Source organism: Corvus kubaryi, unplaced genomic scaffold, assembly GCF_017639235.1.
Source record: "Corvus kubaryi isolate FWS band 111438036 unplaced genomic scaffold, C.kubaryi_AGA036_p1.0 37354, whole genome shotgun sequence".
NCBI lineage: Eukaryota > Metazoa > Chordata > Aves > Passeriformes > Corvidae > Corvus > Corvus kubaryi.
In genome coordinates, this window is record NW_024581116.1 from 7,669,414 (window position 1) to 7,695,924 (window position 26,511).

The window sequence follows — 26,511 nt, forward strand, 5'->3', positions numbered from 1 at the left end:
TATGTGTCCCTAAGGCCTTGAAAACATCTCTGCTAGTGGACTTGCCCATCACTGAAGGTATCTCTGCACTGTTGATGTGTTCACATTTCAATCTGCTCAATTGCCCAACATGTGCTTTATGCCAGCTACCTCCTGTGTCAGGGTGACACAGCTTTTGGAGAGGACTTGTCTCAGCACACCCCTCAGGCTGTGCCTGTTGAGGGGACAGATTGGTAGAGAAACATCCAGTTCATGAATCACATCCATGACTGGTTTCTGAGCAGTTCAATGCCATTGGGAGCAACTTTGTCAGCTCAGGTGTGGCTGAGCCAAGCAGTGTTGCAAGGTGGATATGCCTGGGTGCTGGGAATGGGGGATTTAGCTGCCTGTCATCATCCTGCTTTGACTGAAAGGGAGTTTGTGAGCTTAAAGGCATTAAAAGGACCATTTTCTGTCTTTCAATCCTTCTGCTCAGGCAGTTGGATAGCTTTGGCAGAGGCTATCCTTGGCTCCAACCCAGCTGCAGGCCCAAGTGCACAGGTCACTATCACAGGCTGACCAATCCAGTGGCCCAGTAGAGGCAAGGCTGCTGCAGGTCCCTGGCTGCAGCTGCAGGTCCACAGGAACACTCAACACACACACACAACACAATCAGCGCCAAGGGCCTCATCCTGTTCTGCTCTCTGGCAGATCATGATGGAAGCCCATTAATAGAATACCTATTTTTTTAAAAATATGTTGATATATATTTTATATATATGTATATATTTATATGGACATCTATACAATGTGTATGCCTCTAGCCACTATCCTGAGACACTCAAGTCTACACAGTAGCTGGTCCCTGAACCCTCTCATCTCCAGTTGGCTCTTGCACAGACACACACAGTCGGGTCTCTCAGCTGACTTCCAGACTCCACAATAACCCCAGTAGCAGGCCAGGACCCCCTGGTCCCTCCAGTAGCCAACATACAGATCTCTGGTGCCTCCAGCATCCAAACCAGGCTTATGGTTGCTTTGATATCTGTCTCCTAAAGCCTTTTATCCTACTGACCAGTTAGTCCAGCTTGACATTCACCAGTGATTCACCCCCAACACACGTGTACACAGAGTAGAGAGTCCCTCACCCATGAAAAGCCTCCGAAGTGGAGTTCAGTGAGAAGCCAGGCCCTTCTGAGCAGGTGCAGGGCATGGACAGACAGACAAAGCAGCCAGCCAACGCTTGACATGCCACTGGCCCCTTTTATCCCCTTGTCATTGTGTTTTCCCACCCTTATTCCTTTCCAAACCACCAAGATCCCTCCCTTTCCCCGTGGTTTGTTCCTCCTCTAAACATCCCATAGTAAGTCTTATGCAATTCCAAGATGCTCCTCCTCTGTGTCCCAACTGTGTCCTGTACCCCTTACCCCTCTCAGTCCATAGAGCCTTTCCCTTTAGCCCCAGGCTGAGGATCCCCAGGACAGCCCTGGGAGGGGCTGCACTGGGGCTCATGTCCCCTGCTGGGGGTTTCTGGGGTTCTTCCCCCCACCTCTGACCCACCTTTTCCTGCGGCCAGGCTTTAGTCACACTCCCCAGCCACCATGGGAAGGCACTTTTGGGTCTGGCTCAGGCTCTGCCCATCATGGACAGCTGCCTGCCAACACTTACCCTGGAGGGAAGTGAAATGTAGCTGTGCTTAAAGCCTTTGGCAGGTTAAAGCCTAAATAAATATTTATCAATGGCCAAAGGTAGAAGAGAGAGATAATAAAAATGCATCTTTTGGAAGGCTCCCTGTCCACCAATTTTCTGCAGGAAGGTAAATTTAAATTAATGTTGCACTTAAACATTGCTTTGCTTTTAAAAACGATGAATGGGCCCAGGTACATTTCCAGTGACCTGCTGTAAACCTGGTACACACTGCATCAGTAGTAAATTGCCAACAGATGATGATGCTCTGGAAATACAAGGGAGGCAGCTCAGACTTTTTCTAGTCTTCATTCAAGTCTCGTCGGAAAGAGCACACTGGCTTCTTTCCCAACAACTGGAGATCAAAACCCACAGGACTTGGTCAGCCTCTGCCATGGTTGTCAGAGCATCAGCGTGGTCCCCCTCACTAAACCAACACTTCAGCCTCATGCAGGAACCACAGAGGGAAGGGCGAGAGAATGGAATGAGCAGGATCCAACATCACAAAAACAAGTTTGTTATTTTCTTCCACTACAACCCAGACAGTTGGATTCCCATTATAATTAGACAGATAAAGAAAAGCATCGTGGTAACACCTATCAGTCTTTTTTGACACACTATTATGATGATTGCCATATGGATCAAGAGAGGAGTTTGCAAACTCAGCACTATCTTTTTGTTATGTGTTCATACGGTGCCAAACATCAGGGGCTGTACCACCCCAGAGGAGAGGGAGGTGCTCCTGCTGGTGACAATGTTTTGTGACATCCCTTGCTTCTGTCTGGCCACAACCCAGTTGCTTGAAGACCATGGCAAATCATCATGTCCAATAAACTCTGTTAACCAGAGATCTCCCCAGATTCTCAATCTGTCTGGAAAAGACGTTAATGCACTGCCAGCCCCACAGTGGCTTCCCTACGTGGTCATCCAAGACCCCTGGGGAAAGAAAGAGCCCAGGGACAATCCTTACTCACTTTGACTCCTTGGGAAACCATCCACCCAGTGCAGGATCTGGTCTTGGCACTCAGTCTGCTGCCTTAGCTACAAATTAGTGTTAAACATAAATGTTATTTATCTCTAATTATTAAGGCGATGTGTAACAGCGCTCAGGAAAGATCATATTGGTGTGTGTCTGGATGCAATCCAGCCCTCCCTAAATCATGCTGAAAGCTGACTTCCCCTGCTGTAAGCAGATTACTTCAGTCTCAGTGTTGGTACATGAGGAGAAGATTTGTTACCCTTCTGGAAAATCAATAGGCTCTTGGCAAACTGGCTTTGGTGCTGTTAATCGTCCTGATGGCACCATCTGCCCATCTACCAAACTGCAGCAGGAGAACCACCCCACCTGAAGGCCCAGCCACAGACCCTCTCAGTGGCTGCAGAGCCCTGGCACAGCTGGGTTTGCACCTCTCACTGCATTTGAACCAAGCCCAGCTGAAGGTATAGGAGGATCTGGGGACTGGGAGTGCAGAGCTCATGGAGGGCTTTGCCATGTTTCCATAGCTATTTCTGCTCCATGTCTGGGGCAGTGCCTCTGCCTGGTGCCCAAAACTGGCTGAATGTTCACAGGAAAAACAGAGGAGTCAAAAATGCTGAAAATTCCAGATGCCTGAGGCAGCACTGCTGGTGTGTGCAGCTCCTCAGAGCCTCATCAACATGCAGAGGATGGAGAAATCCTATGGCAGAGCTCACTGGTTATGGACTGTCACTATGAGGCTCTGGTGTGAGTGCCCCACTTGCCCTGCGAGGAAGGGTCTCTACTCCTCCTCCTCCTAACCCAGCTCAGTGCTGCTCCAGCAGACAGGAGCAAGAAGCTGTGGGAGAACCTTCTGTGCAGGGCCAGGACAGGCTGGAGAGGCTGGAGTTGAACTCCAGGAAAGGATGGATCTGATGACAATCTGTAGCACGAGCAAAGGAGCGCTGGCCAGGCTCACAGGGGCATTGCAGAAGTCCTGGCTGCTGCCTCTGGAGATGTGCTCAAAGTGCAGCTGCTGCCCGGCTGCTGGGATGGGGAAGGGACGGGGCAGGACCCTCACACCAACGCACGTGGCCCCCCCATCCCATCTGCCCGAGCTCTGCGTTCACCCAGTGCCAGCATCGTGTGGGACCTGCAGAAAGCCAGGCTGGGCCCAGCAGGCTGGGGAAACGGGCAGGGGCAAACGGCAGTGCCCGACTTCCTCTCGCTCCGCATTAATCAGCGCTTTTCTGAATCACAGACGTAGCTTTGTCTGTGGGATATCAGCTATGAGATTCAGAAATTAATTCAGCTTGGGAGCTTTGGATGACTCAGACTGCTATGAAAACACCCCAGGGCAGAAATGAGATGTAGGGAAAATTCACCCTGGGGGTGTCTCTCAATGGACTTTAACTGAGGATAAATTTAATTTGCAGAACTGAAACATATTTTATTTACTTTTTTAAACTAGCATTTTAAATTGAAATATTCAAATACATAATCAAGAGGCTCTTAATGGGTTGCTTTTATTGAAAGAGAGTTTGTTTTAAATTCCTCAACCTCAGAGTCCCAGACATATTTCCTTCCCCAAGTGAATTCTCTGTTGAATTTCTCTACTGCATTAATTATGAAAATCAGAATTCACCAAATAAACAGACAAGATGACACAGCACTGATGTTAGGCTGCCCACAACCTAACCTGTGATCCTGCTGGAAGTTGTCTGTAAGTCTCAATGGAAAAGCAGTATGCAGTAGTCATATGTGCTTTTAGGAGTTTGTAAAGACAGAGCTCTTTCTCATGCGTCACTGGGCTCCCAAAGATGGGTCTAAGTTATAACAGCCCTTAGAGTTCACTTAACTCTGCTGCCAAATGTCTGCCTGAAAGAAAAAAATACATACATTTTTGTAGCCGGAAAAATATCAAGGCAAAGGATTTGAAACACTGAGCCATATGGACTCCTGCCTTAGCTCTCTCAGTGCAGCAATGCTTCATTGCAGTCAATAAATGTTTCATCATCATTTCTGGTGCAGGAAGGCTGTAAGGAGCCCAGGCTCAGTTCTTGGCTCCACTATCTGCTCTCTGTGAGCTTTAAGCTTTGTTTCAGGTCAATACAGCAGGACTCAGTGCCCTGTGTTCTTCACAAAATGCAGGCTGTGTGCTGTGGACTCCCACAGAAGAATCAGAATCAGAGTACTTTGGGCTGGAAGGAACCTTCAAAAGCCATCTAGTCCAGCCCCCCTGCCATGAGCAGGGACACCTTCCAACTAGATCAGGTTGCTCAGAGCAGCTGTTGCTGTTCAACCTAACCTTGAGTGTTTCCAGGGATAGGGCACCTACCACCTCTCTGGGGAACCTATGCCTGTGTTTCTTAACATCCTTATTGTAAAAACTTCCTTCCTTATAGCTGAATTGATCCTCTTTCAGTTTGAAACCATTGCCCCTTGTCCCACTGCAATGAGCCCCTACTAAAAAGTCTGTCCCCATCTTCCAGTACTCTTTAGGTACTGGAGGTTGCTATGAGGTCTCCCGGGAACATTCTCTTCTCCAGGCTGAACAACCCAAACTCTCTCAGCCAGGAGAGGTGTTTGAGCCCTCTGATTATTTTTGTGACATCTTCTCCCTCACTGCAACAGGTTGATGTCCTTCCTGTGCTGGAGACCCCAGAGCTGGATGCAGGACTGTGGGTGGGATCTCACCAGAGCGGAGCAGAGGGGCAGAATCCCCTCCTTAGGCCTGCTGTCCATGCAGCTTTCGATGCAGCCCTGGATGTGGTTGGCTTTCTGAAATGGGGTGTTCAGGACAGCTCAGGGTGCTCCACTCCCTGGGTGTAGGGGATGGACAGGCAGCAGACTGTGGCAATGGAAAGGAGTGGGCAAAATTTTGATGATGCCTTCACTGCTGGGACGCCAGTGCTGATGACTGGGAGCTGGAGGGAAGCCAGACAACTGTATGTTATGAAAGAAACCCCGACAGCAAAATCTGGGGAAAGATCTGGGGAAATTCCTTCCAAAAGAAGGGCCTTGTGCTGCAGGACACATCTGGATCCCATTTGTTTTCTGTCTTCTCTGGAGATGCATCAGACTGTTTGAAAGCTCCTTGTGACCCACCCAGCCTGTGAGAGACAGGAGCTGGATCTGGCTGTGTTTTCATAGATTAAAGTCTGGGACGTGACCAGGGGCTGCAATTCACTTGGGGGAAGAAATTCAGAGAGACCTGTGTGTCTTGCACTGGGCTTTGGGAGAACCTCAGCAGGAAGTGAGGGGCAGTTTGGCCACGTCTGCCCCCAATATAGCACTGCTGCAGCAGAGGGGGGCTGATTTTCAGGCTTTGTGATTAATGATGCAGGTTTTATATCAGGTTTGATTTTCTTGCTTTACTGGTGGTTGAGTGTGGTAGCCGATGAACACACATTACAAGGGACAGCGAGTTTTCAGTAAGACAAGTCCCTAGTACCACAAGAACCACTTCATGCTAGGGTGACCAGAAAGGCTTCTCCCAGGATGCTTGTTCTGTTATGTTAATCTGTCCCAGTTTGGATTCCCCGGTTGGCTGTCAGCCTCTACCCCTTGTCACTCCCCCAGAGTTCCCCACTGGCCCCCGTTCCCTGGTCCTGCCTTTTCCCTGCCCAAGGATAAAATTCTGAGCTTTGGGATCATGTTGGTATTTGCCTCTGCACCCTTCGACAATGTAGCAGCAATAAATGCTCCTGCCAGAACGCACACAAATGCCCTTCTCGACTCTTTGCTCCCGACTGTAACACTGAACCCACCCGTGCGTCTGTGGGGGCACGCGGCACCCCACAGAGCCGGGCAGGGACAGCAATAGTTGAGCCTGTTCCTTCCCTACACCCCCCAGCAAGTCTAAGCCAAAGCCATCCCCACAAAATGCTAAGATAGTGTCCTGGACAGTGTGGATCCTCCCACGGAAAGGATGGTCAATATCTCAGGGGCAACATGGGTCCCAGGACATTGGTTTGAAAAAAGCCAGATAATACAACCTAAAATAACCCTGGAGAATTTGCTGCTCCAAGTTGTAACAAAGAGACAATGGTTGAAGCACCTGCTAATATTCGAAGTGCTTTTAGGGATTAATTAGCTGTTGCTGATGCCCTTTGTGACTGACTACATCTGCCTGGGACATTGTCAGAGCCATCAGTCAAAGTTTTTGCTCTTCTGAACTTTATTTTCTATAACCTCTTACAAACCAGAGCAGGTATAATGCTTTACATGTATTCTTTGCTACGCAAGATTTATGATATGGGATAGATATCTCCATTTCCGCTTAAAGCCATAGAAAACATCTCTGTGGCTGCTGACATGTCATGAGCATGCATCCAAGTATTCCCTACAGAGGATGCAAGGGAAGGAGATGCATCCTTGTGGACAAGCCCAGCTGGTGGGCTGATAGCTCTGTTTTTCTTCTGCCCCATGAGGAATGTGCTCCCCTGCTGTCCTACCTGAGGAAATGCTGGAAAAGGAAAACTGGATTTGTTTGCCAGTCCCATCTCTTGCGAGAAAACAATCCTGGAAGGAGCACTGTCCCACAAAGCATTTCCATGGGTCACAGTTTGCAAAGCCCGTTGAACTGCACAGTAATTGGGGCTCCAGGGTGTAAACTGCATCTACTGAAAACATGAATGTGTTTCTTCTGCACAGTTCAGGCATTGCATGGTACAGCTGTGCTGAGATAGTCTCTGGCAAATGGTTTAATATTTGAGGGGGCTTCTGCATGTGTACAGCAAAATGCGGGTCCTAACCCCCAGCTACAGCCTCTTTGTGTTAGGAACCAACACATCTTCAATAAATGGTAACTTTCTTCCACCAAAACTCCATCTGCAGAAGAAATATATGCAATTAACCCTTCACCATTATCCCCTGTGTTTATCTGTTTGCACTCACCTTGCATAATGAAAGAGTCAGATTCACTTTGTGCTCAGTTACGTAACTTGAGCCTTGAGTTTTACTCTGTGGGTTTCCAGCAAACCCTGAGCTCAGCTGGGCAAGGTCCTGCCTGCTCCGGGAGGCAGCTCCTGCTTCCCAACCAGCTTTGATCTCAAGACAAGACAAAGAGCCAGGTTTTTAAAATGCACTACAAAAGTACCTCTGGGGGTATCCAACTCCAGCACAAAAGCATTTCATCTGGATTTCCAAAATGGCAGGGGGATGGATATGTTTTGAATACAGCAATGAATAATTTAGTTTTCATGAATTTGCCTGACTTCACAAGGACTCATCCCGATTTCAGTCTGAAATCTGCCTTCCTTTCTACTGCTTCAAGCAAAAAAAGCCATGGCCCTTGAGAGAATCCCCTGTCCCAGGGCCGTTGCTGCAGCCCAAGAGAAGTGTCCCCGATGCTGTTCAGCAGGTGGCTCTGGTGGTGCTGTATCGTGTGAGCCTGGGGTACAGACACAGGGACAGATGGACACAGCAACCAGGAGGCCACTACTGCAGAGGGCAGGACTTGTTCCCTTTTATCCTTTCACTTCCAGCCACAGGACTGCCCTCTCCCTTGCTCCAGAGCTGGCATCTGTCTGACTACGACCAGAGCTGTTTGATCTCACTCTCCTGCCCCAAAAGGAGATTTTCTGTGATGTCAGTGGAGGAAGCTGGCTATGGGTGGGCAGGGGCTGCATGCAGCTGTCCGTGGCAGCACAGTGAAACAACTCCCTGGGCACGGCAGACCCCATTCATCGGTCCCAGCTCTTTGTCCTGCCCAGCGCAGGGGAGGGAGAGGCTGATGCTGCCGAGCTCTTCATCACCTGACTGCCACTGACACCTGCCAGCCCCGCTGTCCGCTGCGATGTCACCTCCCTGCCCCTCGGCTCCCAGGACCCTCTCACCTGCCTTGGGGACAGCAGACATGGGAACTTGTCTGAGCTTAGGGGAGATCTTATTGTTCTCTACAACCACCTGAGAGGAGTTGTAATGAGGTGTGAGTCTCTTCTTTCAAGTAACAAGTGACAGGATGATAGGAGATGGCCTCAAGTTGCTCTAGCAAAGGTTTAGTCAGATATGAGGAAATATTTCTTCACTGAAAGGGTTATCAAGCATTGAAACAGGTTGCGCAGGGATGTGGTGGAATCACCATCCCTGGAGGGATTTTCAGCAAGTGTAGATGGGGTACTTAGGGACATGGTTTAGTGGTGGCTTGGCCATGCTGGGTTAACGGATGGACTCGATCTTTGAGGTCTTTTCCTACCTAAATGATTCTGTGATTTTAAGGAAGCCAATGTTAAGCTGAGGTTTCAGCCCACAGCCGTGCAACGCCCTCCCCATCATCCCCACCTGTGCCAATGGCTATTCCAAATCCCCCAATCCCTGTCCTTTGCCCATATTCAGGACTCCTGAATAAAGTATTTTGGTGCTGTCTGAGGGGTATTTTGCATTGTAAACCTGAGGGATGCTACTTTCAGCACAAAGTAAAGTAAATGAGAGGTCAGGCAGGGGTTTGCTGGGCAGGTTGGCAGCACAGCCCGTGGGGCAGGAGGAGCAGGAAAGTTTGATGCTAGGGGACCTTGAGAGAGAGGACCCTTTGGGAAGATGGCGACGACTGCAGGGGACTTTAAGGACCTTTTCTGCTTCCACAGTGGCCTGGAGTCCAGGCAGCTCCAAGGGGATGAAAAGTCACCATATGCTTCTTTGCCCATGCATACACCTGGTGCATGAGAACCCTGGTAGGAACCCACAGCAGGATCTGGTCCAAGCTTTTTGTCTTGCTCCAAGGGGCATAGCTCTCTGCAGGTTTTGGGGATCCCAGGGTCCCTGGTCCTTGGGATAGTTTGCAGCATCACCTGGGTGTGCTCAAATACGTCCAAGCTCCTCTGCACTTTCTTGCTGTGCGTGAGGCATGGCTCCTGCCTGCAGAGTACCCACATGGCCCCAGTGGACTGGGAGCCATCCAAGGACACCAAAAGGGTGGCTCAGCTGGTACAACTTACCAGAGTGGCCCTTCAGCCAGAAGGAAACCCTCCATATTTTCTGCAGATTCTGTACACATAATATAGATTGTAAAAGTATAGGTAAGAGGGACTGCTTGGCCTAGGGAGAAAGAAGACTGTTGGCAACATTTGATTCTCCTGCTTCCTCTTCAGCGAGATGAGATTATTTCCTTTATTTACAAACATGAATGAACTAAGCTTCACAGCAACTCACCCAGGCTGAAGTCTCATTAACCCAATTTTAAACCAGGTGGGATGTGAGTAGAAAACTGAGCACTCAGAGCCCTGAAGTAAGGCCACAGCAAAGGGAGGAGGACAGCAGGACCAATACTCCGAGAAATCCTGAGGGCAGCTCTGGATTCCTGATTCAGGAACTGCTTGGGGCTGTGGTGGTGCTCCTTGCGCCAGGGCTTGTACCTTCTCCTGGAAATCTGTGTGCATTCTGGTGCCATCTCTTCAAAGGAACCATGACCTGGTGATGATGTTTGGCAACCACAGACTGAGCAATTGAAAAAGGCAAAATACCAAACTGTTGCTCTACTTTGTTAATGACACACTTATGCTGTGGGAAAAATAGGTTGTGAACTGAAGAACAGGCCCAGAAGGTACAAACAGAAAGGAAATCAATTCCTGCTCCACAAAAAATAACTTATTCTGTCATTTCAGAACTTCTGGGCAGACGTCTTTGCTGTTTGGGTGTTGTCCATGTCTGGATTTTACATAGGTAATTCAGACAGACAAGCCAAGGCTTGTACGTACAGTAATTCTCTTTCAAGTTACTTCTCATTTTCCCTGTTCTCAGCTCCCCTGCTGCCTTTCATGTCAATGCATGGAAACCAGGGTATAGTCCATGAAATTAAGCAGTAAGGACTGATGTCCGGCCTTTAGAAGGAAAAGATGATCATTTATCTGCCAGACACTCAAGCCATAGGGTTCACTGCAAGTTCACAAACCTAAGACCACACATTTATTTTATGATTGTGGGGGTGCATCCTTTTTTAACAAAAATCACTCCTTCATGAGGAATGAGTCACATACACAAAGATCCTGACAGTATTCAACTAACTAATCAATAAATGTTAAAGTGCAAGATGCAGATCCCCCTGCACTGCTAGTCTGAGTCATCCTGATGCTGGATTTATCACAACCTAGACAAAGTTTCTAGTAAGAGCACCAACTGTACAAAACAAGGGTTTTTCATTCCCTTCAACTAAGTCAGCTGGAGCTCTCAGAAGTGACTGACTGAAAGGGTTACACATAGTGGCCTGCATTAGGAAAGGTAACTAAGCAGTCCAAGGGATGTCAGGGTCTCTGTAGACTTGACACCTGTGAGGGCACACTTGGAATATTTCATTCAATTTTCTGGCCCCTTCCCAGTTCAAAAGGAAAGCAGAGGAACTGGGAAGAGTTCAGCCAAGAGCTCCCAAGACAAGGTCCAGAGTACTTTGCCTACATGAATAAGCTTGTTGAGTCTAGCAAAAAGAAAAAGAGGCAACATAACAGCAACCTACACCTCCATGAAAGAGAGTTACAAAAAAGCTGGAGCCAGCCTCTTTGGCAGTAGAAGATGATACAGGGAAGGGCAACAGCCACAAGCTACAGCTCAAGATGTTCAGATTGAACTTCAGCAAAATTTCTTTATTCAGAGAGCAGTGCAGAGAGATGGTGGGCTCTCCATCCTCAGTGTTTGCCAAAACATGAAGAGACAGAGGCACAGGTAACCTACTTAAGCATGATAATAGTCCTGCTTCAAGAAAGAAGTTGGACAAGAGACCTCCAGAGGTCAGTTCCAACCCACACTGGAATGGTCTGTAATTCCCAGAGCTGGCTGTACTTATTTCATCTCTGAAGAGGGAAGATCTACAATCCCCTAAGTGTGATGACCTGGAGAGCAAGTTAACACTGCTGAGAGGGTCCAGTGAGGCCTTGTTTATTCCCTACTTCCCAGGAAAGAGCAGCAGAGACTAAACACCGAATCCTCTGCACTGTCTGAGAACTGTTCAGATAAACCCAGTGTCATAGGTTAGCAAGCATAGTCCCGGAAGGGACGTCCTTGCTAAGGGGTGCTTACAGTTTCCTCTGGGAACTGATAGAACCTATCAGCTGGCCAGTTTGAATATGGACAATTCTCTAAGCCACTTAAAGTTGTGATCACCTCTGTGATCCACATTTAAGAATAGGCAAACTCCCCCTCCAAGCTCTCTCTCGTTTCCGGCACTGGGACAGGTGGCTGCAGGGCCCGAGCAGGGGGCCAGTGGGCCCGGCCAGGCCCTGCTTGGGCCAGGCCGGGCCGGGCCACGGCCATCCTGAAGCCATGGACCTGTTCCAGCCGTGGAACCCCCCCCACTGCCTTGCCGTGGGCAGCCGGAGCGGCTCGGCTCTCCCCCCTCTCCACTGCGATAAGAAAAAATTCAACATTCCAGCTGTAAAGCTGCAAGGCCGAGGTGAGAGTAACCCTTTTATTGCTGTGAAGAGCTGAAAACCTGAGGGAAGAGAGAGAGGAGATGCTTAAAGCTGAAATTCTGTTGTGAAGCTATGATATATCAGAGTATCCTGTCGTAATTTCATGAAGATATGGGGGGTGGAGTGTTCAATTCGTGAGCAAAAGCACCTGCGCTGAGATAGGCAGATGCTGACGCAGCTGTAATTTCATGAGAAGTTTGGACAGGGAGAGATGAACCAGATGAGGACTTTTGCTCCAAATGGGAAAGGAGAAAACCTCAGTCCGTAGAGATGCTCCCAGAGATAGTCCTAAAGATGAAGATGATGAAGACCCTTTGCTCCCAGGGAAGGAGAAGGGCCTCTGTTTTTGTTTCTGAACGGCTCAACCTTAAAATTGTACCCCAAAAAACTTCAAGAGTGGACCCTCGAAGGCAGTTGCGGGAAAAGCTGCAAGTCGGGGGAAAGGACTCACACGCAGGCAGAGAGACTCCTCTTCCTAAATGGACTGAACAATATTTGGAAGTGGGTGGCTGTCTCGTTGTGATAATGTTTTCATAGCATGAGCAAGAAGAGACTTCTCTTTCTAAATGGACTGAACAAGGTTATTATGGAAGTGGTAAACAGACTGAACATCTCAAGGGTTGTCTTTTCACATTGTCAGTGGGAGAAGGGAGGAAGGTGGGGGGAGGAGGAGAGTTCTGAAGGTGGTATAATTTTTTTTCTTCTTTTAGGTCTGTTAATAAACTTCTTTATATTCTTTCAAGTTTGGTGCCTGTTTTGCATTTCTCCTAATTCTTATCTCACAGCAGATAAACAGTAATGAGTATTTTGGACCAAACCACTACACTAAATTGGTGTTTCTGCCCGGTTACAAACCGAACCCGCGACACCCAGTCAAATCTAAGTGAGTGAACTGTATTTCTTGAACAGAGGAAAATTAAAGTCATCATGAATTCTGCTCTGTCCCACCCAAGCGGAAACTTGAACTTGGGCATATGAGCATGTCTGACTAGAAAATCACCAAAGGAGGATTTTCTGTGCTCTCTCACACACTGGACTGTCTTTTACTGTCTCCAGGTGCAGCCCATCTCTGAGGCTTCTGAGGAAGTCAGGAAAAAGCCCGGAATGCATTCAGCTTTGTGTACCAAGGTAAAACACCCAACTGGTTGTCGTAGGTTGCTGGCTGAAGGATGGGATTCAATTATACTCACAGTCTTGAGGTGAAGTAGAGATCTTATGATTATTTTGAGGTCAATGCTGATAGTCCATTTTTCCTCTGAGCCTGTGAAGAAAGGGTCTAAGCACAGGTCACAGGGATCTGGAGCTTTGGAAACAGGCAGGACCAATAAGATCTTGTAGTACAACCTGTACCAGTGGCAGCTACAGAGCTCAATCCACTGTTAGAGTTTCACTGTGCTGCAGGAATGAATGGTAAGGACTTGCTGCCTCTTCCTGGCACTTCTATTGTAAATGTCTCATGAAAGAAAAAGAGATTCCAATTTACATATGCTGGGGTTGAATAGATAAGCAATCATTCTGAAAAATGAGTGTATGCACATATGAGCACCCACGCATGTTGTTAAACCTTCTGACCAAGGAGAGATAAGCCTGGTGCTGATTGTTTATGATCATGCAGTAAAATTTCTATGGAATTGTCTTTCTTGGATGAAAAACAGAAACAGACACATGAACTCACTTAATTGTAATTAAGCCCATTTTATTGTAATTCACTTGCAATTCTCTAAGCTTTCAGATCTTGTTTTGGCATTATAAACACCTGCAAATCCCAGGCAACATAAATAAAATCTTGTTACAGTAATATCTATAGAAAATGAGATTGGCGCAAAGTATGATAATTGCAGCTTTCCAGCTCCCCTATACCCATACACAAACCAATAACATATAAAGGCTATTTATTCAAAGTGCTAAGTCTTTTCCTGTTCTTTATTAGAGCACAGCCCCATGTGATAGGCTTCATAAATATGTGTAAGAAAAAGAGATTGTTTACAAAAAATTATAATCAGAGAAATTGTATTATCCTAATTTTTAGATAAGTAGCTGAGATGCAGCTCGGTTAAGAAGTTTCCCTGACACCAGGTGAAGAGACTGGGGCAGTGGGGGGAAGGTAACCTAGAGCTCCTAACCTCATCAGTCCTTCTAAGTAAATCTCCTCCTTTAAGAGAGGCATCCCAAGAATTTTACATTGTCAAGGGATTCAGGAGGAAAAACTGTTCCTTCATTGGCCTTTGTTGGCAACTCCAGTGAAAATCAGTGGAAGGAAATCCTCCTAAACACTGTTTAATTGAAGGATTTAGATGAGAGGCAACTGGCCTATCCCATTATCATACCTAACACTTGGAAAAGCAGACTGTTGGTTCATCCTGTAACTGCTGGTATCACCACTCAGGGGAACAGAGGGGGTGGCATTGCAGAATGAGATTGTAATCAGATACACAACTCTGAGATGGGCTGGAAGAGGCCTGGAGGATCAAGTGACCCTCTTCTAGGATCGTAGCACATTAGGTAAAAGGTAGCAGGGTTGTAGCGGGTTCTGTAGAAGAATGCTGACAGAAAACTTTCCGACCTGAAAAACTTCTAGTACTTTAAGATCTAACAAAGCATTTTAGGGACTAACTCCTAGACCATTTTAGTCTATGACAGGACAGGTCTCATTCTGGAACAATCTAGAAAAATGGGAAGAAAACAGCATATAATACCTCTCCTTCCCCTGGAACAGGATAAAAACAGTTGCGCCTCAGGATAATGGGAAACAACAGTGACTTCAGTGTGTTAGGTGAGGGTGAAAGCACAGCCCATGACTTTTATGCTGTGCCTTTAGAATCATAGAGATCAGTGGAAATGGCTGTGGTGCAAAATGTAAGAGAACTGAGATCTCACCATCTTCCTGCGCACTTCTCCAAGGCTGCACTGCCCTCATGGTGAAGAAATTTTCCTCAAGTTTAGCCTGAGCATCTCAAGTTACAGCTTGTGACAGTTGCTCTGAGTTGCCATTACAAAGAAGGGCCCAGGTGCTCTTTATAACTCCACCTTGAACAGCAGGGCCCAACACTGGATGCATGTTTTCAGGTGTTGAGTCCAAAGAGACATGGAGTATTTCCTTGATCTGCTGGCCACACTTCTCCCAGAGTAGCCCAGTACGTGGTTTCTTTAATTCCCAACGAGAGTATCTTGCTGGCACAAATGCTCTTGGGATTTTTGGTTGGAGCTATGTTTTTGTATTTTTTTTCTCACTTTGTCACAAAATAAGTTATTTGTCTCCAGGGGAATTATGGGAAGCATGCTGGGTGACTGTTGGTACCTGAGTGATGTTGCTTGTGTCCTCATCATGAATGGATGGATCCCAGATGAGAAGTGCATTCTCAACTGAGTAAACTGACAGAGCTTTAAAGCATTTCTTGCCTTGTGTCAGAGGTTTCTCTGTGGGAGATGTGGGATGATTTTTGAGACAGAGAAAGAATTGTCGCTACTGTGCGGCTGGGACTGGAAGAAGCAAGGTCTTCCCAGAATAAATACCAGAGTGGAAAAAGTTTTATTTGTTGTGGGCATGATGAGCCATTGCTTTATTGATTTGAGAAGCTCTGCAGTCACAGTGGGCAAAACTGGCTGTAAATAATTAAAGGCATTGCCAGGAATGGCTTAGGGATCCAGCCTGCTATTGGAATAATATTTCATTGTCTGTCTTTTGCTGCCTTTTACCTTGAAATATAACATCTGAGATTCTGAGAAACAGCCCTTCTTGGGACGAAAAGTATAAAAGCACATATTCCTTTGGAATATATATGTCATTTGCCAAGGCAGAGCTGAAAAGGAGAAAGACATGTCCCCAAAATTTTAAGGAAACATGAGGAGTCATAGCTGTAGTCCATCTCACCTAGACACTTAGTGTCACTCTCATTCTACTTATTCCTCTTTACAGAAGAATATTTTCTGAGCCTTGAAAACCGAGGTGCTGGGATAAACCATGAGGTGCAGGCAGCCATGTGAAGGGCAGATGTTATCTCAGTTTGCATCCTTGGTAGTTGGAGCAACTTCCAGCAACAACTGGAGGTGTAAAGTTACTCTCTCTAAGAAGCGAGGGTGGTACTTGAAGCGAACCAGTGGGAAATAAAAAATGACACCACTGAAAATGAACAGGACGATGTAGAGGATCTCTATTTGGGGTTGATCAATGATGGGAGCTAACACCAGGTACACAGCTGCCATCAGCACGATTATGGGGATGATAATTGGGACCTGTGAAAGGAAAACATCAGCATAAAGACTCATGTAATTCTGGGCCACTGTGGGTTTGGACAACTCTGGAAACCTTTCTGCAACCTGGGGTATTACCTAGAAATACCAATTAATTCAGCAATCCTGTTTCCCAGCCTACCCCCACTCAAAGGCTGAACACCCCTGCAAGAGCTACACCACCATATCACACCTTAACCCCTGGTCTTTCCTGCCCTCCTAGACCTAAAGATGCAAACTACTGGCTTTTGTACCACGTCTGTTCTGGCTCTCCCTACTATCTTGCATCTAAAAGCCAAGCTGTAGACAAAACACAGAGTAATTGTATACAAATCAGCTTAGCACCATTGCACAGAAAGGTTTATTCATGTGTTGACAGACAGGTGGACAGGCAATCTTGGAGGCAATTTCTGTAAGCCTGGTCAGAAAGCATTTAAACTTCAATTTGAAGCCACCCTTCCTCAAAGGAGGGTGCCTTGTGCATTCACTAATAATCCTCAGTCACTGAGGAAGCACTGCAGATCAGCTCGCTCATAGCATCAGGGGAAGAACACGTGACTCCTGATTTCCTTCCTTTTATCTGTTTTTTGGGGAACAAACCTGTCCCCATGTCATCTCAAAGGACTTGGGGCACCCCACCTCAGTTTTTTTCCTCTGCAAGGTTCTTATGCCTGGCCTACCCTCCAAGGGGTTTGCCTAAGGTCTGCGAGCATAAACAGGTGATTATATTGTTGATCAGGATCATATTTCATTTACCACTTAAATCTTTTAGAAAAAAAGAGGATATGGTAGATACATTTTCCATAGCGAGGAGGCAGGGCATTATTACCTTATCAAGACAGAGAATTCGACCTTGACCGATGCCTGTATATTCACACTATCTCACCCCTTGTTGACTTTGCTGAGACAAAACTTGAAATTAAAAAAGGAAGGACAACCACTTTAAATCTATAAGCCACCAGTGCTCACTCTTTTCTCTTAATGTTCTCTTAGTCATTTGAACAAGATATGAAAATATGTGAGTGTTTTAGGTTATTACTTTACCTTGTAAGATCTTGGCAGTTCTGGTTTCTTGATTTTTAAATACAGGAGCCCAGAAATAGTCATGCCATAGAAAAGCCATGCCATAAAACTGGAAGAAAAGGAAAAAAATTAGACCGCATTAAACTTGGGGTGAGATCATCCAGGAATGTCAGGCCTGCCTTGCAGATCCCAGATGTTCATATCTTAAATTAAAAAGGTGAATATTGATATAAATTTAGTAGTTCTTCCATTCATTACCTTTCTAGCACAAACAATGAGAACTTTAAAATTATCTGAATATTACAGATACATTTCAATTAGGATGAATCACATTCAGTTAAGTCTATAGTGACAGAAGCATTCATGCATTGCAAAGGTGCTGGTTCCCAAGCTCTTTCTTTTCTTTCTTCCCTCCTCCTCTCCCCAGTATTGGTTAGAAAGCAATAGCCCAGCCTCAAAAAGATATTGCGAGAAAATACTTATAAACAATGTTATATAATGTTATAAATACTTATAAACCCAGGAGCACAGGCGATGTAAACAGAAACCCTACACACACATACCTGAAGAAGTTCACAATACTGGTGAAGGTTCCTGAAATTATCATTATTAAAGACATCGCAGACGTGAACAGTAGAGCAGGGGAGGGTGTGAGGCATCGCACGTGAGCCATGGACAGAATAGCTGGCTGAAAAACAAAGCAAAACACTGTATCATCATATCATGGACCCAGAGGTCCTCAATCATCCCCCTCAGCTGCTGGTGGGAGCTTTGCCTGCAGCCAGAGCCACTCGTAATCAGCAAATAAGCAGCATATAAAACCAGACCAACTCTGAGGAGTGTAAATACAGAAAACTCCTTCAAGGGTATTTTTATTGTGTCTCACTGGTTTCATATCAAATATTCTCAATTTGAGCAGACAAAATGAGGTTTTCAAACTACTGATGTGACAGACTGAGTCAAATTAGAGCTTTCCTGACCACCATGAGGACCTTTTGCCATGGAGCCACTCTTCTGCCCTCTGTCACATCTCTCTGGGACTTGACTTCTCTTGGGATGACTGGAAAATGAGCCAAGGAGTAACCCTGAAACATTTACATAACTACAAATTAAACCAGGATTTGTTTCAGAACATAGAGAGGCTTAGTAGCCTCTTTATGGTTTGTTTCATTGGGAAAGTTTAATGAGAAATGCTAGTTTTTTTTTTTTTTTTTTTAATTCCCAACCAAAATATTGAGTGTCTGAGAAATGGCATAAACGTTCAGCTCATAGTCTGGTATGGTCAAATTCAGACCATCTGTGCACTTCTCAGCACAGAACTTGCCATGATACAGCAGGCACTGTCCTTAGAGAGAGAAGTTCAGGAACCAGTAACCACTGAAACCAGGAACCACCAAAACCAGCAACCACCAGTCCAGTCATTTTCACCAACCTGGTCATTCATATGCATAAAAGATTCTCTGCTGTGAACCAGGAGTGGAGCTGGGATGGAATCATAGTTTCATAGAATAATTTGGGTTGGAAGGGACCCTAAAGATCATCTAGTTCCAACATCCCTGCTGTAGGCAGGGACACCTTTCACTGGACCGGGCTGCTCAAAGCTCCATCCAACCTGGCCTTGAACTTCCAGGGACAGGGCATCCACAGCCTCTCTGTGCAACCTATTCCAGTGCCTTTGCACCTGAGAACAGGAATGCCAGATGCTATGGGTGGGAAGGACCAAAAAAAGCAGAGAGGTTCAGGAGGAACACAAGAGGCCTGCTCAAAACAGAGGAAGACAAATTAAGCTCAGCCTTTTTTCTCTTCTTTGTGGAGCAGTGTGGTTAACTGTGTTTGGGGGCTGTACCTGTGAGTGAGGGGGTCTGTATCAGCAGCTGGGATGGGCAGCAACCTGAGAGGCTTGTATGCCCAGGTACCAGCAAATGGGGAGACTGGGATCCAGGGGCTGAATGTCAGCCCAGCCGCTGGAGGGACCTACAGTGTACATATATTTCTATATGTATTTCCCACGAATAGACCCCTGATCAGCCAGAGAGGGTAACAAACGCCCTTGGTGTTGTTAGTGCTGATGCTTGTGTGAGCCCCAGGTGTGTCTGTATGTGCAGCTTTATGTGCCCTGCTGTCTGTGTATGTACATATACAGCTATACATGTATGTGTGTGTGTATATAAATGTGTTTCATACCTGTGTTTGCGTGTGTGTGGCTACTGGGAATACATGCTGGACTTACTGGTTGGACCAGGGAGGAGGGAGCTGCAGCAGCCTGACCTCCAGTGGGCTACCAAATTTGGCCCACCTAACAAAACCAATGATAAACCCAAGCTAGGAGGGATGTGAGGCTTGGTGTCACCTTGTAATTGCTATGAGGCTTGAAGAGCAGAGATATCCTATGCTGCAGCTAAGCTGCACTACTCATGAGAAGGCTGGAACACCCCTGAGACCAACCTGTGTAGTCAGTATAACATGTGAAGGCAGCTGGCTGGTGCTGGGCTACCTTCCCAGTGCAAGCAAAGGTGCCTTACCACACACAAGCATGGCCAGGTTCCCCTTCCCTGGCAGGTACATTGACTGGGTCACCCCACAACCTGTGCCTGGTGCCCCAGTGCAGCAGTATTTGAGTGGTTCATTTCAAAGGTGTTCTTAAAATTCAGGCCAGATGCGAATATGTACCTTTTTGAAAGTACCTGACTGAAGAAGAAAGCCCAGAGACAACAGGAAGGAGATGGGGATTAAAGTCTTTGAGCAAGGAACAAAGCCCTTGAAGAGCTATTGCTCTGCCAGTTGAACACACACAGTGTTTTCCTCTCTGCTGTAGTGTCACGAGAAGGTGAAGTTGCTCAAAGCAAACCAGACCCTTTTTTTGTGCTTACCATATGGCCCTCCCTGGCAGCAACGTAGCACACGCGGCCTCCGCTGAAGAATGTGCCATTCGATGAACCAAACGTAGACAGAGCCACGGACAGGGAGATGAGCCATGCCCAGCTGCCCAGGACTTTGTCCCTGAGGTGGCAAAGAGTACACAGCATGAGATGCAGTTCACAGATGTATTGAATACTCACTCTAGAACCAGACAGGTTTCTTCCCTCCATTATTCTTGTATTACACGGGATTTTTTCCCAAAGTCTTTCTAATGATTTAAAGTCTTCTTGCAATTCCCATAATATTTAGCAACTAGTAAGTATGTCTTGTCTGACAGCTTTTCTTCCTCCTTGGTGTATTTAGATCTACTTCTATCCACACTGCAGTGGTGTACAAAGCTGTCACCACAGGCAAAACCACCTTTTTTGTGTACTGATGCTGTGGCAAAAAGCCTGAAGATACTGCTATCACAACCAACAATATTAGCTTGGAAATCACAGAAAAACTGTTCCTGTCACACTGGAAGAAATATTCTGTGTTATAACCTCTTCTTCACTATGCATAAGATTTTAACCCTTTAATCCCACATGCACCTATTACGGCTATTCTGTGAATCAGGCTTAAACCAAAGCAATGGTTTGAATTCCAGATGTTTGGTTCTAAAGCATGTTCAGACATTTCTGGTTTGCTTTCTCCTTAACAGAAGAAGTAGCAGAGTTACAAACAGAGTTCAAGGTAAACATTTGGAAGGAATGATAATCTTCTCACCTAAAAGTGAAGATTGTCTTCTGAAATGAAGCAGCATTAAGAGTACTAATTGAGTAATAAGTGCCGGTGTTTGGGGTAATTGTCACATACACAAACACTCTGTTTATCTAATTGGCAAAAATTCAAAACTCAGATGCTTTTTAGATCACTTTATTTACTAGCAAACTGAAACCTGCAGTTGCTGTTAAATCACTGTCATCAAAGAAACACTGCGAAGAGCTTCCTGAGCTCCTTTTGTGGCTGCACCTCTCACCACTGAACAATGTTTCTTTCGGGCAGTTTTCCTCTCATATGGGGAATAAATGCATTTAAATGTGACAAGTTCTCCTCTGGCTTCTTTATACTCCTCCCATTCTTTCTTAATGGCCTGAATAGCTGCATCTCTTGCTTGTGAGCCACAGACATCACCCCCTCCTCAGAGTCTGGCTTCCTACCTGTCCTCAGCCTTTGAGTGTCCAGCTTTCCTGTCATTAGTTCAGTATTTCTTCCTGAATTGCACTCTTGGGTGAAAAGGTTAATCAGGCAGGAAAAGGAGATGTGTTACAAAGGAGGAAGCTCAGGAATAACTTGTTAATTAGGAATGATGGGAAATGAAGTGCAGGGAAAGTTCATGACACTGCAGGCTAGTGAGGCTTTGTGACATGCTCAAACAAAGCTCTAGACCTTTAAAAGCTCCTACTCATAATGACGGTGAAAGGCTATTAGGGAACACATCCAGCAAGAGCTCGGTCAGGTCTTCAAATGGGAGATCTTGTGAAATGCACACGGAAGCAAAGCTGCTGCTGACTTTTTAGGAAGAGGATGAGCAGCACATAATCCGTGGATACACCATGTCATCATTTCTGCCAGACAACTCATTAAGGGCTATCAGGGATTCTGTGTCTTTGGAAATATTTAGACAAAGGCTGGGTGTTCTGGTGGAAGATCATTGATGGTGTCTACACCTCTCCTGATGGTCTCTTCCTCCTAAATTCCTTGTCTTGCACAGAAACTATTTAATATCACCAAACACTTCAGGTTGATGAGACGTAGAAACTGTTTCTCTGTAGCTCTGGAAAAGCACAAGCCAATTGAAGTTACAGTTACCAAAGGCTACCCAACCTGTGTATAACACCTCTCAAAGGTGTTGTTGAGATCAATGTCATTTTCCATTTCCCCCCAGATGGAGAAACCGAGCCAAAAGACTCTGGTCTGCTCTAAATTCCAGGTACCAAGTGGACAGGATTCACACAGTTGGCTCTTGTCTCATTCCCAACCCCCCACTTCTGCATTAGCAGGGCAGCACATTGCCCTCTCCATTTCATTTAGATATTTGGAAATATCTAAAATGTGGGTCATTTCTCAGTCCCCCGGTCTGGATATGTACCCTTGCTGCATTCCCAGTGCCTGTGGGGAGATGCTCCTGGTGTGACCTTCACCTCTCCTTTATGGACACTTTCCATGAGGTAAAACATGAGTGGGGGGGGAGCTACAGGTTCCCAGTGTAAATGAATGAGAATGGGGAGTAAAGGATGGGCCATCTTGGCAGCCTAGATGCACCTTGGAGACCGTGGCCAGATGAAGCTGGTCAGGCTTGGCCTCACAGAACCACAGAATTATAGAATCATAGAACAGTTTGGGTTGAAACAGACCTTGAAGATTATCCTGTTCCAAGCCCCTGCGATGAGCAGGGACATCTTTCATTAGACCAGGTTGCTCAAGGCCCCCTCCAACCTGACCTTGAATGTTTCCAGGGATGGGGCATCCACAGCTTCTCTGGGAAACCTGTGCCAGTGCCTCACCACCCTCACAGGAAAGAATTTCTTCCTTATGTCTAATCTAAACCCATTCTCTTTCAATTTGAAGCCATTCCAGCTTGTCCTACCTCTACCGGCCCTTGTAAAGACTTCCTTTCCAGCTCTCTTGTAGCCTCTTCAGGCACTGGAACATGCTATAATGTCTCCCTGGAGCTTTCTCTCCTCCAAGCTGAACAGTCCCAGCACTCTCAGACAGTAGTATGCTTCAGCCCTCTGAGTATCTTTGTCACCCTCTTCTTCTCTGTAACATGGCCTGACAGGTCTTCCTGGCCTGATCAATGCAGTGCTGCCATTCCCTCTGGGAATAACATTTAAATCTCCTGAAACTCAGGAGAGAACCAGTATTTCATGGGGCTGCATTGCCTGTGTTGCCCCACGCAGAGCTCACCCCCAAGTGACGGCCACAGCTCCTGAAGACAGCAGCTCCGAGGGAGTCATGGCTGCCAAGTAGCTCACGTTTACCAGCAAATACAGGCATGTAACCAAAGGAATGGCAATCATCAGAGCTCTGGGAAGGGTCACCTGGAAAAGGGATGACAGCAGTGTTAGGTGCAGCACATTTATGCCTGCACTGTCCTTTTTTTGTTTGTTTTGTTTTTGCCACCACCCACGTCTCTCATTCAAATTCCTCCGCTCCCTAAGCTTTTCCTCAGAACAAGACATAGATCCAGATTCACATGGCAGTTTTCACACCAGTCTCCCAAAGATGTCAGGCAAATGGTGAGGTTGTACAGTTCCAAAGTTAGTCTGAAAAACCCCACAACCAACCAAAAAAATAAATCAAACAAAAAGAACCCACCAAACCTTATTAAAAAGATTTTGATTCATAGCTGCCCAAGATGTCTTTTGCATACTTCTTGATTAGTTTAACACCAATTTATTCATTACTAGTGTGTTATGTCTCCTGGTGTGCTGCATCTTCCCATAAACATCTCACTGCCATGGACAAAGTTCCAGTGTGTGCTTCATCACATTTAACTTCTCTACAGTTTAAATCAGAACAGGGGTTTGATACTAAAATCTCAAAGGGGATTTGCTCTAGGAAGGAAATATTTCTTTTTTCTTAATGGCAGGATTGTGTCTTAGAACACCACAGGATCATTATAAGACTCAATAAAATCAACAGTGTCTTACGCAACTGAAAATACTGGGAAATGGCAACTGAGAACCTGAAATATCAATTTTTGCATTCCCCATTCTCAACACAGGACAAGATATAGCAATTCCTAATGTTGTTGTCTCCACTCTGGAAGGGCCTGAATATCAGTGCTCACAATCCTGTGGGAGAGAGTGGCCCTGGAATCTTGGCTGCCATTCAGGTTAATATTTAACTCTGTATTTTCCTTTAATCTTCAGGATCTTGTGTGCTGCACTGGTAGAAAGCACGCTCTATAAACTCTGCACTCACGCAACTCTTGCAAAGTAAGAGTTGTTCACTGCTGCAGTGTTTGATCTGTGAAAATGGGTAATATGGTGCAGAGAAGGCTGATGTGAGATGCAGGTGAGCTACTTCAGTGCCTATAGCACAATGCTAAAATGTAGATGTTTAAAGATAGGGATCATTCAGAGAGTTAGACTCCTTTTTCAGTGAGGCTTAGCTTGCTCTTAAATTGCCCCTCCATGCAACAGGGAGAGATAAAGTAGTTTTCTGAGTTTTCTGATGCATAGATTATGGATCAAATCTTTAAGGGAACATGTGGTGTTAAAAATCCTTTATGGATTATAGCAGTGAGTGCTTTTCTGAACAAATCTAGGTGTCTACAGCAAGATGCTCTAAACACTGAGATAAAACTTCATCCCCAAAGCATCCAAGTGCTGCCTAATAATTTTTTTCCGATCAATGGAGTATTTTAGGACTTTCATAGGATCACAAATGATTTGGATTGGAAGGGACCTTAAATATTACCTAGTTCTAACCCCCATGCCATGAGCAGGGGTTTCTTCCACTACACCAGGTAGGTCAAAGCCCCACACAAACTGGCCTTGAACACTTCTGGGGATGGGGCATCCACAGCTTGTGTCAGTGTCTCACCACCCTCACTGTAAACCCCTTGATCACCTTTTGTAACACAATCACAGATAGAATCAAACATATTAACAGCAGGATTAAGTAAAACTCAGCTCACTCACTCACTCATTCACTCACCTCAGGCTTCTTCAGTTCCTCAGTTACATAATTTAGGTTGTTCCATCCATCATAGGACCAGAGTCCCTGGTAAAATGCCACTCCAACTGTGCCAATACCTGCAGTTGTGCCTTGAAAACCATTCTGAAAACTCTGAGTTTGTCCCTTGGCAAGCAGCACCAACCCACCCACCACGATCACCAACAAAGCCAAGAGCTTGGCAGCTGTAAAAATGTTCATAACAGATGTTGCCAGCCTCACGTTGAGACAGTTGATGATAGTTAAAATCAAGATGCAGGCAGCAGCTGTACATTTGATGGCAACCTGTGGAGATGAGCATCCTGGGTAGAACGGCGCGATGGCGTACTCAGCAAAGCTCAGACAGACAGCTGCCAAGCCAGCTGGTCTCACCAGGATGACAGAAGTGTAGGCAAAAAGGAAAGCAGGAAAAGAACCAAAAATCCTCAAAATGTAAATATATTCTCCTCCAGACTCCTTAATTATTGTTCCAAGCTCAGCGTACGACAAGGCTCCAAACGTGGCCAGGAGACCACATGCTGCCCAGATCAGCAGGCTGCTGGCAGGGTTCCCCATGTGATGTAGTACCCACTCAGGGGACATAAAGATCCCCGAGCCTATCATGGTGCCTGCAATAAATGACACGCCACTAATCAGGCCAACCTCTTCTTTCAGTCTTAACTTCTCCTTCCCTTCACTCAGATCTGTGGACGAATGAAGTGGATCTGTCATCTTCCTTTCCCTCATTGTGGAAATGTGAGGAGATGTTGTAAGGAGAGAATGTGAAAAAAGATTAAGGCATTTGAATAAGGACTACCTCAGGCTTTAAGGTTTAGTCAATAATTACAAAAGTCACTGCTGAACACTGCTGAGAAACACAAACTTATCTTCTGCATTTCACATTCTTTCATTACCCATCTTATCTTGGTGATTTATTATGCCAAGTTTGATTATCCCTGAATCTCGCTGCAAGCAATGGTAATGGATAGTATCCAGCACCACCTCAGAATCACTCAGCATTACTGGACTGTGATCCTGGTTATCTCTCCTTCAAATTACGCTTCAAACAGCATCTGAAATAAGGATCAGTTAAGCAAAGTCCCCATGCAAATCTGTACTTTATTCTTTGTTTAAAAGTCAATGTTCAAGCACTCGCTTCAGTGCTCAATCATATTTTCATTCTTCACTGTAACATGATCCAACAAACAAGTCTGCCAGCCAACATGCTATGGCTTTGCTCAACAAGGAACATTTCCAGTGTCTCAATCAAAGAAACAGATATGTTTTGCTAAAAACAGTCCAGAGATTCTTTTTCTGCACAGTAGTAGGGGACAATAGGGGCTTTTTCCAATTTTAGAAAGTGCAGAAGAGTGAAAAGGCTACAGTTACATTTTTCCAGGGCCTTTTTACCATTGTACATATGGTGTGCACACTTTTACCAGACTATGATCTTCAGAGCACTTTGTCACAGCTCATTGTGCACACATTTCAATGCACACGAGAGAAACGCGGCACAAGCTTTTGAAGATACCTCTGACCCTTACTTAGATATCTAACATATAGAATTCCAGACCTTGAGGCAGGTCCTGCTATAGATATTACATTGCATGAGGGTGTATTTTGTGATCAGTGATGTGTATGAAGTATTGAGTGGAAGGGAATTTCCACATGGATTCCCTTGAACATGAACTA

At 45.8% G+C, this 26,511-nt stretch overlaps 1 protein-coding gene across 1 annotated transcript; it reads right to left on the minus strand.

Annotated features, from left to right (window-relative positions):
- Positions 1-13,695: 13,695 nt before the first annotated feature.
- Positions 13,696-25,637, minus strand: LOC121667028 (b(0,+)-type amino acid transporter 1-like). Its single transcript, XM_042033118.1, has 6 exons — positions 24,823-25,637; positions 23,065-23,198; positions 20,124-20,253; positions 17,817-17,941; positions 17,275-17,362; positions 13,696-16,233 (listed from the first exon to the last, which is right to left on the minus strand). The coding sequence occupies exons 1-6, from the start codon at positions 25,564-25,566 to the stop codon at positions 16,000-16,002; spliced, it is 1,455 nt and encodes a 484-aa protein (XP_041889052.1). The 5' UTR covers positions 25,567-25,637; the 3' UTR covers positions 13,696-15,999.
- Between the last annotated feature and the right edge of the window lie 874 nt (positions 25,638-26,511).